The following is a 12,727-nucleotide window of genomic DNA, read 5'->3' as shown; positions in this document are numbered from 1 at the left end:
CGTCCCTGATCCAGCACCCTGCAGGGCTCACACACCCGGCCCCCGCTGCGTGCCTTCGCTGGGACCAGCGGCAGCAAACTGCCACAGATACCCAGAGCTGCTGGTGTAAAAATAACACATCAGGAGGAATAAACAAGTTATTTTTGTGTATTAGGGGTGGCCATGTGTAACTGACTCAGGGCCTCGCCTTGCTCTGCCACCGAGGGCTTACTCAGATATCCCGAGCATGTAGAAACAACTTGAGGCGTTTCCCCTGTTTTTCGGAAGGCAGGATGGGGGCCAGTGGGGCACAGGGGGGTGTCGGTGCCCCAGGAGGGGCCACTGGCCCCCAGGTGATGCTGCTGTGTCTCGGAGGAGCGGGCATCTGAGTGCCAGGTCCGGAGGTCCTGCAGCAAGACAGGCTCGTCCTACCAGAGCCGCTGCCAGTTCTGGTGGTGTTTGTGCCGGGGGAACCATTAATTACACTGGCGTGTCAACAAACTACAAGGGATACAAAGCACTCAGCCTTTCTGAAAATCAGCTGATTTATAAAAAATTCTGGAATTTATACTTAAATTCTTTAACTAGTAATATTTGAAATGCTGCTGGCACGGTTAAATGGAAGGAAAAGAGCCTGTTTTGCAAAGTTAATGTTGCTGACTGCGACCTCCCTTCCCCGCTCCTCCGGCTGCACTGCAGGGCACTGCAGCAATATGTTCTCTTCAGCAAGTTTAAGATTTTGCTTTCCTTCAGAGAAACATTTTCTAAAAGTTAATAGAGATAAAGATGATAAAAAATGAATAGCGCCCAGCAGAAATTGGGCATGAAAAATAACACAGAATGGAAAATAGTTTCTCTCATGTAGAATTAAACCACTTGTCACTTACAGACTAGAGCAGGCCTGGCTGTGCAGGGGAGATCATCTCCCTCTTTTTTTTTTTTTTTTTTTTTTTTCCTTTTTGATGGCACTATACCATTGTAAAAGGTATTAATTTTCATTGTTTTAATTTGCATGCGCTGAATTCTGTCAAATACTAAATTATATGGAATAGTGCCCATTCCCAGTTAGGCTTCATATGTTTTATGTTGATGAGCAATGACCATATAACAAAGCACTCCTCATTTCTGTAGGCTTTCTCCCTATCCACTTCTAGAGGTTTTCTTCTACAAGAGCAGCAAGGCTTTAAGCGTGCCATAAGTGCTTGTATCAGAGCCCATATTTCAGATTTAATGTTATTCCTGTTTTACTTAGATAGATCATTTGCACTGGACACGCTCTCTCCGTGGCCAGGGAAGAGTGCTGTTGGGTGCCGTGCTGGTTGCCAAGTGGCCTGCAGCATGGGCAGGTGCAGGTGGCTGGTTGGGCCAAATGGCCGCCCAAGCAGCCGTTAGACGTGTGTGGAAGGAAACACCTCTTTTTGACTATAAAAGGTATCTGTGCAAGTCCTCGTTGTTTATTTGCAACCATATAAATAGCTGCCCGCGTGTACCTGGTGGTGCGAGTGCTTTGGCTAGCGTTTGGCAGGTGGCTGCCTCTGAAGCTGCCCTGGCTTGGCTCCTGCTGCCGCCCCCGCAGCTGCCCGCAGGCGCTGACTCAGCGTTCTCTGCAGCTCCTAGTATTGCAGGCGCTGGGACATGAATTATGGGTGTCTTCTGGATCTTTACCAGAGCAAGAGGAAGCCTTCTGCTCTCTGTTGAAGGTAAGGAACAGGGGTAACAAGTGGATATGAATGAGAGGAGAGGATTTAACGAGCACCAGCCTGGGGAAAGTTTAATGGAAGATGGGACAGCATGGGGAATTCAGCTGGGCTGCGGCCATGGCCACAGTCAGGACACATGGTGCCACGTACACAGTGAGCTGCGAGCTGTTACAGACACTTCTGCCCGCGCTCTGCCTGTCGTCCACGCTCGCTGCCTCGGGACCAGAGCTTTGACCTTCCCACCGCAGCCCCCTCGGGTGCTGCTGTCATGGTGTGGGCAGAGCCTGAGCCTCTGGGCTTTCCCGTCTTCTTGCAAAGCTTTTTGTTCTCCTCCTCTTCAGTCCTCCCCCTCTTCCACCCCTCTCCTCTCCTTTCCACTCACTTGCCTTGTGGTGGTGTGCTCTCTGCAGTGCTTTTTCCTCGTGTTCTTTTGTCTTACCTATCACAATCAATGGTTTCTATTTTCTCTTTTATTCCCTGCCCTTTTTTTTGCAATGGCACTGATTTTCACCATTCTCTAGATCTTTGCTTACCTGTCCTGAGGGCATCTCTTCTGTCAGCAGCTATTCCTGGCACGTTTCATAGAGCTGGCCTCCAGGTCTCTGAAAAACTCGACTTACTGCATCTCCCCCGTGTTTCAGTACCTGCTGTCTGACAAATTTCACATGTGAAATTTGATTTCTCTTTTCCACCAAATCCTCCGCTCTTCAAACACCTTCTTTCCTTCCACACCCAGTAGACAGCAAGGAGAGTGCGAAGGAGTTGTGAAGAGCACAGAAAGTATCCCCTGCCTTACCCTGTGGCAGATGGGTAATTTATTTATTTTTTTTTAATCAGAGAAGTTTCCATGAGAGTTGTGTGCCATATAGCCAGCCCTTCCCCTGTTTCCTTTTGAAGTGTGTTTACTATTCCTTTACATAAAACTTATTCTTGTATATGATTTCTAGTAATCAGTCTTAACTCTAGGAGAAAGATTTCACTATTTGGTGGAATATAAAGTTCAGCTAGCTAGGTGGAATATAAAGTTCAGCTAGGGCCAAAGCTAACAATTTTACTTATGTTATAATTATAACGCAGCAGAGAGGAAAAAGAGGAGAGAGGTGTTTGTTCTGTCTTGCACATTTAAGGAAAAATGCAAGTCTGATTTTCTGTCAGCCTAATCTTTGTCTTTTAATGATTGTTCTTCAAAAAAGACAGCATTAAGCTTTAAAAGAAAAATTTCAAAGGGACGGGGGGTGTTTAATTGCCAGCTGACAGAAATCAAGAGGAAAGGTGCGGGGACATGGCAGTGCCCTGTGGGTAGATGGCACACCAGGGTTCAGGAGCTGTTGCTGATCTGTGGATGCTTTTAGGCTTGAGGTCTGTGCATTGTCCTTGCTCATAGGTGCATGCTGCTGGGTTCATTAATTCCTGTTGAACTACTGATTAAGTCTTGCCAAATTTCATTGCCATTGATAATTCGTTAAGTGTAGTAATATCAAGCTACAGGAAACTTTGTAGTTGTCTAGTTGCAGCACAGGCAGCATGGCGAGATGTGGTGAGGAGCTGTATTTCACGCTGATCCTTGGACAGCTGGTCTTGTCCTGTGCTGGTGCATGATTGCACATTAATTACTGCTTTGTTTAGTGTACTTCTGCTTACAGCAGCTTCTGACAGCTCCAGCTCCATCAGCGCAATAAATAATAATCAGATGCTGACACTTCTTGGCTTGGTTGGATATGCAGACCAACTGTTCTCTTTGGATTCTTCTTGTGCCCATCCCAGGGATACAGTTAAATTAAATACGTGTTTTGTCATGGTGTGTGTACCTGCCAGCGCAGGTATGTTTCTGTGGGCTCTGGCAGTCCATGCCTGCCGGGCTGTGGGGCACACGGGGGTGCCAGAACCAAGGCTACGCAAGTGGCTGCGCCTCAGGGCATTGCATGCTGCTGGTGGCGATGCTTGGTGTCCTTTGGAGACGGGGCAGCGGGGACCATGTGCTGTGGGGGCTGTTGCAGTGCAGGAGCACGTGGCTGTCCCAGGGCTTGGCCAGCACGCGTGCATCAGCCTGGCTGTGAGCCGCTGCTCCCAACACTCATTTCTGCTGTCGGTCTTAGGAGGACCAAGTTGGTGGTTGTTTTTTAAAGATGCATTTTGTTGGCAATCACTGTCTTGTCAAAAGCTGAATCCATTGGCTTCACTGAGTTCCCTCTTGTGGAAAACAGGTGGATTTTTCCTTAAAAATTGTTAAAGATTTCTTGATTATTTTTTTGTTTTTGCAGAACAGAAATTCTTCAGCTTTTATTAGTTTCCAAAGTTCTTGTTGGACAGGGAAGGTATTTTCTGCATTACTCAAGTACGTTCGTGGTTTTGTCCTTTTGATCACAGCAATGATGCTGGCTAGAAGAGGGACGTCCTCTGGCCTGACATCTCTTGTTACTGGAAGCTTTAGGTGTTTTTCTTTCCTTTTCTATGTATTGTGAAGTTTTTCTGTTCTCTTCTGTGTCTCTTTTTAAACACCCCCTTAAGGTCAGTCTCTGTTGTGCCATTTCATTGTCCTGTGCTGACTTGCTGGATACCGTCCTGTGCCTGACACTGGGATTAGCTGGACCTTCGGCAGCCGGGCACAGACGAAAGGCGCATCTTTCCTCCTGTGGCAGAGGATGCCCTGAGCAGCAGCCACCAGCGGTCCCCAAGCGGTGTGGCACAGCAGTGCCTCAGCATCACCTGGTCCTGGGGAGCAGCAAGCAGGGCTGGCACCGCTGGGGTTTGCAAGGTGGCACTCGGTCGGTTCTCCATGTGCCTCCATCAGTGGTACCATGATGGTGGCAACCATGAACCAAAAGCAAACCTTCACTGTTAAAGTGTGAGTCACCCCCTGAGTGGTGCAGCAGGTCTGCTCGGGTTTGTACGTGGGACCTCATGCCATTACTCTAAGGGTTGCAATGTCCAGAGTTTGCCTGCTGTGATGGACGTTAGTGGTCCATCAGCCCTGGCATCTTCATGTAACTCAGAGCTGAACCCACCGTGGAAGTTACATCTTGGGGCTTAATGTTTTGTGGTGTAGTGACATTAGACTAAGCCAGTTTTGAAATCCAGTGCAATTAGGGGTAAATGTGAACCATGCCTCCTGCACAGGCCTTTCTTGCGTGGCTGTGTGTGTTATTTCAGTCTCTCCTCTCTTTTTTTTCTTAATGAGTAGTCTGAATGGCCTTAATTTGATTACTGTATAAACAAACTGTACAAAAACAGCCAGAAGTTTTAAGTTTTCGGTGTTGCCAAAGGCAGAACTTGGTGTCAGCTGCCAAAGGCAGCCTGTCCTCTGCTGTCGCACACCTCTGCTCAAGGGGCACCCACACGGGTGTCCCCACAGCTGTAAAAATGCTGCTATTTGCTGTAATGCCCGAGAGTGTCTCTGTCACAGTCCCCTGACATCTCTCCCCCTTCCCCTCCATAGCTACTGCTCTCTGTTTATTTTGGCAGTACCGGGTATGTGCAGTAATTAAGTAGAAAGGTTTGGATGTTTTGAAGAAATATGTTTCCATCTAAGAAAGTTTACTGTATTGTATAATTTCTCGTGCCTGTGGGGGTTAGGGACCAGAGAGCTGTTTGCATTCCTGAAAATCAGGTCACTTTTCCGTACCTCCTTTCAGCAACTTTCAATGGACAGCCATGCCCTGCAGTTTGTGGGTTTTCCTAGCAAGCGAAATGTGCTGGGTTTATTTTGTCTGGTTTGACTAAAAATGCCAGCCAGCTCTTAGAGAACTGCACAGAGAAGCGGAGTGTGTTGCTCAGCGGAGATTTCAGTGTGGCATTACTGAAAGAGATTCAAGATCATTTCTCACGCCGGCAATTCAAAATTGTTATCCTTTGCAAACTTTTGGAAAAAAGTTTTTAGCACTGAAAAAGTAGCTATTCACTTTTCCAGGTAAAAATAGCAGTTGCTTCCCATAGTGCCACTAACCCACTCTTTCTTACTCGTGTAAAGATTTGTTAGAGCCCCATGCTTGGTGTTCGCTTGGTGAAGATTCACTTTCTGCTTTTCACATTCAAACGAAAGCGGTGTCTCAGAGCAGAGCTCAGTGGATACATTTGGAATCATTTCCCTGGGCTTTTGGTATTGATTCACAGAACAGTTCCCATTTGAGCGATTGACCTTGGTTTTAGGGAAATGTTTTATTTATCTGAAAATAATTTTCGTATTTGTAAGGAGTACCTCAAGTCCTTCAAAAGTTCACATTCTGTCTTTTCCCCTTCCCAGAAACTGATCCTCTCCCCCTAAACTGATTGTATCAGCAGGGAGAAGGCATCATTTAGCTCTTTGCTGTTGGTGCGTGCTCAGGCATCTCCTTCGTTCTCTGCACGAATCTGACTGCTCACAGGAGAACCGCTGGTCCTCCCGGCTGAGACCTCATCTGCCTTTTAGTGGTGGAAATGACCATTTAGATGTTTAAAATTTGGAGGACAAATTTTCAATATTTGACTGAAACATAAGACAATTTTTCAGCACAGCTTTGAGATACCAAAATGAGCTGAAATTAGCCCGTACCCAGTGTAGTCCCTTCCAAAGGAGGGAGACCAGCAGGAGTGATGCAGGTAAGTCCTGCCAAATATTGAGTATCTCCTGCAGGACACTGAAAACCTGCTGTTTCCAGTAATTTCAGTTAACATTTGGGGCTGGTAGCATCCCCGGAGGGGAGCTGACCTTGCCCAGTGCTCCTTTGATTAATGCCAAGTCAGCGTGTCTCTCCTGTCACGAAAGAGGTCTTGGAGCAGGTCCTCTGTGAGCTGCCTGTGTTTTGGGTAGGATTCACAGTTCTGGTACTTCTAGCCTCTAATTAACCCTTTGGCAGATCCATTCACCTCTGAATTTGCAAGCTTGAAGCAGAGGGTACGCAGCAGCGAGGCAGCCTGGGCTGTGGTAGGGTAGTTCTGCTGCAGAAGTGGATCTGAACAGGCACATCTTTGGATTTGCTTGGGGAAGGAATCTGGTTGAGAATCAAAAGCACAGAAGGGCGGTAAGGCACGGACACTCGAACAGGGCAGGGTGCGTGGAGCGCGGCTGACAGCAGCCACCGGTGCACCGACGTGCCCAGCGAGGCATGGGACCCACGGCAGAGCAACCGTACGGGGCCCACGCGGCGGGGTGGGTGGGTGGGAGAGCAGCAGCACCGTCCGCTGCACCCAGGGTGCTGGAATCACTGCTGGGAGGTCTCACCATCTGAAAGCAAATAGTGGGGTTCTCTCTTTGGATGCTGTGGCCACACAAAGTACAAACTCGGAAAGCTTTGTTTCACTTGTGCTCAGTTGTCAAGTCAACTCCTATTTTGAAATCAAGTTTAATGATTTTCCATGTTTCAATCATAATTTGTCATTTAACTTCACTTGCATAAAATAGTATTTTAACAATAACTTTCCCCAGTAATGTTGTTAGGTAAATTTTAGTCAAATTTAGAAATAGTTTCAGTCAATCCATATTCATTATTTTTCAATCAATAAAATATTTGCCTAACAAATTTATTCTAATTGCACTTAAAATAACATGTCAAGATGCTGTTTTTGCTAAAACCAAGGAAGAATACTACAAAAGGGATAGCAAGAAAATAGAGAAATGTGTAATTCTTATGTAAACCACATCAATAAAAAATCCCAAATATCATAGAATCATTTAGGTTGGAAAAGACCTTTAAGATGTCGATGTGTTGGCATTTTCAGGTTACAATTCCAGCAGTGATTTCCAGTGTCAGTGGCATGGGGCTGCAGTTTTCAGCAATGCTTTTAAATCAACCTCTCTTCAATAAAAATCCAGACAAAAAATAATGACAGCAATTGACCTTCAGATGGCTAAAAGAGGGCCGTTGGTGTACTGTTGGAAAGTGGAGAACAATTTATTGATATGACGTTAATTTTTTTGTTATTCAGCAATGACCTTAACTATAAATGCAACGCCGATGCATGGCGTTGGCAGGCTGCTCAGCCGCTGACGTCTCGCCCGGCACAGCAGAGCATTGCAGTCTGTGTCCTTGTTTCACCTGGGGCTTCATCCCTCAACAGCCAAGTTATTAATTAGGATGGAGGCAGATTAGACACTTCCCAAGTTTCACTACCTGCATAATACAATATGCCATTTACTTAAAACCTAACCCTACAAGGGACCCAGCACAAGGAGGTTTCAGGAGAAATTAAATGCTGCCACTGCAAAAATATACTAGCAAAAGTAATGTGCATTGTAAGGGGTAGTATTGCATGAAAGCTTGTAGGGATCGCTTCTCTTAATGGAGTAAATACAGAATGAGCCTTCAGAATAAGTCTGGTTGTAGGATGTTACAGAAGAGATTTAGCAATGAGGATTTCAGACATCCAAACACACTGGTGAGATTACTTTAGTACAGGAGAGTAGGGGTGGGGAATGCCTTTCTTTTGGTCACTATCTGGCTATCTGGGACCGGCTCCCCTTTGCAGTGTCTTCATGGCTGTACCTGAACACCGGCATTCAGGCTTTCCTTTTCCGAATGCACCTCCACCTTCCGTCTTGTTTGAGGCAGCCTGTAACCAGGTCTTGGTTTTATCTCTGTTTTTAAATTAGTCCCACAGGTCTACAGCGCACTGCTGGTTTTGTGCCTTGAAAAACAGGGATACATTTCAGCAGTGGTGGTGAGGTGTAATGTGGGCAGCTCCAGATACCGCTGTATTCCTGAGGATTCACTGGCTTCCGCTTCCCCCATTATGTAAAGGACTGCCTTCAAATTACTATTATTAAAAAAAAACAGGCACTTTGCAGAAGCAGTGGAAGTGCAGGCAGGCACAGCTGTGAGCACAGCTACAGCGTCGTGGAAAGCTGTCGGAGCAACATGCTGGAAATGAGATGCAGAGCTTAAAGAGGGAAATTAATTGCATGTGTAATTAAAGTGAAATTTTCTGAAAATATTTTATATCTTTTTAAAGGATATTTTTGGTTTTGCAGTGGGTATATTGTGAATTGGTTATCAAATCACTCCTGTTTAGAAAGAAGCATGGCAGTTTGCAGCTGTAATCTGTTAACATTGCTCATGTCTCAGACACCATAATTGCAATGCAATGGTGTATGAGCGCCGTAAAGCGTCGTCAGAGCTTAAAGGTGGAGAAAGTGGGCTTCCCCTTTCTAAAGTAAATGATTTAGTATGAAGAGGAGAGACTTTGCCCCACTCCCCTCCTGGTCCTCGTGCTGGAGCTTACCCCAAGCCCTCTGTGCACGTCTTGAAAGGGGCCCTTCAGTCTCTGGCCGCATCCAGCTGCAGGCTGGGGGGGGATGCTGGTCCCATCATGTGTCGGAAGGGCCGGGTGCCCAGTCTGAGCGGGATGGGTGCGGGGAGGCCAGGCTGGGGATGCGCTGTGGCCGCAGGTGTCAGCGGGAGCTAAACGCGGCCTTCAGGGGTGCCGGGGCTGGGGGTCCCTCCTGCAGCGGGTGCCCCTCGCCGGGCTCCATCCCAGGGCTCTGTGCAGAAGGATTGGCGCAGTAATGGTGCCTCTCGTGCCGCTTGTTTGCTTTATCTGTTCTGTATGTTCCAGGTTAAATTTATTATGAAGATGCCATAATAGCACTCTGTGTCGTGCCTGTGCAATTTAGGGAAGAGCTTTATAAATCAAGCATCAGACTGGCATCACTCCTGCTGCAGAGGCACGGCTGGCGAGCTCGCTGGATTTGGCCTCAACTTACTCTCTGTTTGCAGATGTAAGCAACAGGTGATGACAATTTCTCTCTCTTGAAATCACAAAAGCAAGATTTTATTTTTAAACTGTAGCAATTCCATTCTAAATATAGCACCTATAATGGAGAATTCTGCTTCGTATTTTCACTTGGGTGAGGACACTAATTACCCAATTCAGATCACCATGCCAACCGCCTCCCCTTTTCACCAGGTACAAGAGACTTAAAATGCCAGCGTGCTGCAAAAACAAATAAAAATAGTTACATCTGGGTTTTTTTTTTTTTTTTGTACTTTACATGTGCATATATCTACCTTAAAATTTACATTTGATATCTAATAAAACTATGCTTGAGTCAACAGAACCATAAAGAGTGTGCGGCCAGGCGCTGGAGGCAGCGCACAGCGAACGCCCTGGGCGGCAGTGATGGAGCCGGGGCTGGGACGGAGGGAACGCCCCTGCAGACAGCCAGGCCGGGTTTCTAAACAATTTTAAAATACATCAACTGTGTAAAAAGAATATGGTAACATACATGGTGTCATCCCTCTTGTGGTATTCCCTTTTTAAATTTTCTGTAAATAACATTGGCCTGTTTCAGCAGCTCTGCTGAACAAGGGCTGTGTCCTTTTTGTTTGTTCCCCCAGTTTGGATGCAGTGTTTCACAACTTGCCTGTTTTCTGTCATACCACACCAAAACAAAGTGGAAGTCTGAAAATAGGATTAAATATTAATTCTGCTGCAGTACATCCATTAAACAGTTGTAGTGGAACCCGATGGATCTTCAGCTTACTGCTCATTTTAGTCATTTACTTGGAACTACTGAGATCCTAAGCGCAGAGGCTGGATGGCAAGGGGACTGCTTTTCAGACCAAGTCATTTACAGAGAGATTATACACTGTGAACAGAAATGTTGATAAAAGTAATCCTCTGTACCTGCAGCTGGCGAGGCTTTGTACAGCACTGCTTTGTTCACAGCCGCTTGCTGGTTGGCACTGCATGAAGCTGTAACGATAAATAGATTAAATCTTGCATGTGTTTTACTTGATCTTGACATAAAGTCATTCATTTTACTCTTAAAATGTTAGTCATTATATGCTTGAGTAAAGATCATACGGATTACTAGAGATTGCTCTAACAGGATTTTATGGCTTTAGGAGTTTAGAGAGAGCAGTTTCTGAAGTCCTTGCTAGAAATGTTTTGTAGTTTCTAATATTGTCGTTATCCACGTGCAACCCCTGGGAGATAACCAGCTCTTGAAGGGGCATTTGGTTTTCCTGTACAGGCCTGGAAAAATGCAATTCCCTCTCATCCTGCAGTACAGCACTGGTTGGGGGGCAGGTGGAGGGTTAGTTGGGAAGAAATCCGGTGTTTATCTCAGTCTACAGTTTGTGTGAGTTGGGAGTGGCAGTGGTGTAAATATAAATATTGGTAAATTGATACATATAATGTGTATATACAGGCACATGTGGATATACTAATATTTGTAATAATATGAATATCAATCCCAAATTGTATTAAAGGATTAGAAACATATTTACATTTCCATAAGCTATTGATGCGTTTGCCATTGGCTATTACGAAGCAAAGATTTGGGGTGGTTTGGTAGAGTCTCCAGCGGCCACCTTACCCCCAGGTTACAGGCTGTCTTGAGCTGGACGGACATTTCGGTGATGCTCTTGCAGGTGCTGCGCAGGAGGAGGAGGGTGCAAAGCAAAGTGGTGCAGGCGTGAACGTCCCCATCCGCATCCCTGTCTCCATCCCTGTCCCCGTGCCGCTGTTCCTGGAGCTGGGGATCATTCTGCGTTTCCCCTTGTTTCTCTGTCTGCTCCTGCTTGGGACTGTGCAGTTTGAATTGCCGGTGATGCCAGGGCAAGGGCTTGGCCGGGCCGGAGCAGAAGGTGCATCCCATCCCACGCCGCGGGCTGGGGGAGAGGCTCGGGCGAGTCCCAGAGCGCGTCCCCTGCCTCCGTCCCCGTGCGTGGGCTGGCAGGAGCGCGGAGCCCTCCCAGCAAAGCCCGGGGCAGCTCCCGGCAGACTTCAGAAACAGCAGGGTGGGATTTGTTGCTGTGCTGTTTTCTTTCCTCCTGGGTTCATGCTGGGAGTCTGCTTACTCTGTTCTCTTTTTTCTGTCTTTTTTTTAAGCCTGTTGAATTTCATGGCAATTCGACGGCTCCTCTGCGGTTTTTCCCGTACAAGTGCCATTAGCAGTATAAGCCAAAGTGATAAATCAGGGGGTTTGAGACTTCGTCTACAAGGTACACACACAAAGACGTCATTAAGTGGTCACTTCAGTGTGTTTTATGGCTACACTGGATATGAAAAGATGCACAAAGATAATTAAAAAGTATAAAACTTGTAGCCAAATCAATTCAGTTATTATAACCAAGATCACATCATGCCAAAAAAAGTGAGACAAAGCATCTTAGCAAATTCAAGTGAGTCAGATTTCTTCTTTTGTAAAGGCCCCTGCGACACCTCCTGGAGTGCTCGTATGGGGCAGCAGCATGAGAGTGAGACGTGTGGTCTGTAGCGCATCAGTATTTTGAAGAGGTTGATTTGTCCAAGTGCTAAGGAAGTCATTAACCTGTTGTTTATTATTATTAAATGGTGAAACATAATCTAACTGGATACATAAAGCAGGTGCCAAAGCAAATTGAGGTTTGTAGGAATATTAATGAACCAAAAATGTTGCAGTTAATTAGAAAGGGGAGCAGGCGTGTGTGTGGCATCTTCCAGTGGTTCCCTGTAGTTGTTTCTTTTTTCCATTTGTGATTAACTTAAGCAATATAACATTCATAATTTGCTAACGTCAGTTATTTTGGCTGATGAGTTGCTGGGATGAGATGGGGGCGGTTGGGCATCGTCTCTCTGCCGCCGGCTGGAAGCAGCAGTGCCCCAGCACCCCGGGGCCGTACCGGGCCGGGTACGCTGGGTGGCTGTGCACCGCAAGCTTGTCTCAGTGTGCGTGCAGCATGGATGCGGCCCCTCTCCTGGTGTCACTTGGTGCTGTGGCCGTGCACTCAGCACCATGCTCCTTAGCTTCAGTGTTCTATAATGGGGATATTCAGCTGTGACTGGCTGGTGCATGTTCATGTGCAATCCTTTGTTTAATAGAAATTCAGCGGTTGTTGTCAATATTTATTCTCATCTGCTGCTGTTTAATCAACCCCTTATCACGTTTTCTGCTGCTTTCCCTCTGCGAGCAGGGACTCTGCTGCGGGTGTCATGGCTGCAGGTCTCTGTGTGGCCGTACCAGCTCGGTGCCATGCCCTCCCCGGGCTGCTGTCAGACCTGAGCTCTCGCACCCCACGGCTGCGGGAGGGGTTTAGCTCGACCACGGCAGCTCTGTGCTTGGTTTGTAGGTTGGATTTTACCTTACTTAT

General features: G+C 46.6%; 1 protein-coding gene across 29 annotated transcripts in view; it reads left to right on the top strand.

Annotated features, from left to right (window-relative positions):
* Positions 1 to 12,727, top strand: part of MBNL1 (muscleblind like splicing regulator 1) — a 112,025-nt gene that overhangs the window by 55,099 nt on the left and 44,199 nt on the right. For 13 of the 29 annotated variants that reach the window (XM_082320627.1, XM_082320626.1, XM_082320615.1 and 10 more), the window contains exon 3: positions 1,590 to 1,679. The exons of the other annotated variants lie outside the window; for them this stretch is intronic. In XM_082320627.1, the coding sequence (XP_082176753.1) occupies positions 1,590 to 1,679 (90 nt within the window). The remainder of the gene's footprint in view (positions 1 to 1,589; positions 1,680 to 12,727) is intronic. 29 annotated transcript variants of the gene reach the window in all.

Source organism: Platalea leucorodia (genome assembly GCF_965183815.1).
Source record: "Platalea leucorodia genome assembly, chromosome: 8".
Classification (NCBI taxonomy): domain Eukaryota; kingdom Metazoa; phylum Chordata; class Aves; order Pelecaniformes; family Threskiornithidae; genus Platalea; species Platalea leucorodia.
Note: the sequence above shows the minus strand (reverse complement) of the source record. Positions and strands in the feature narration are given on the sequence as shown.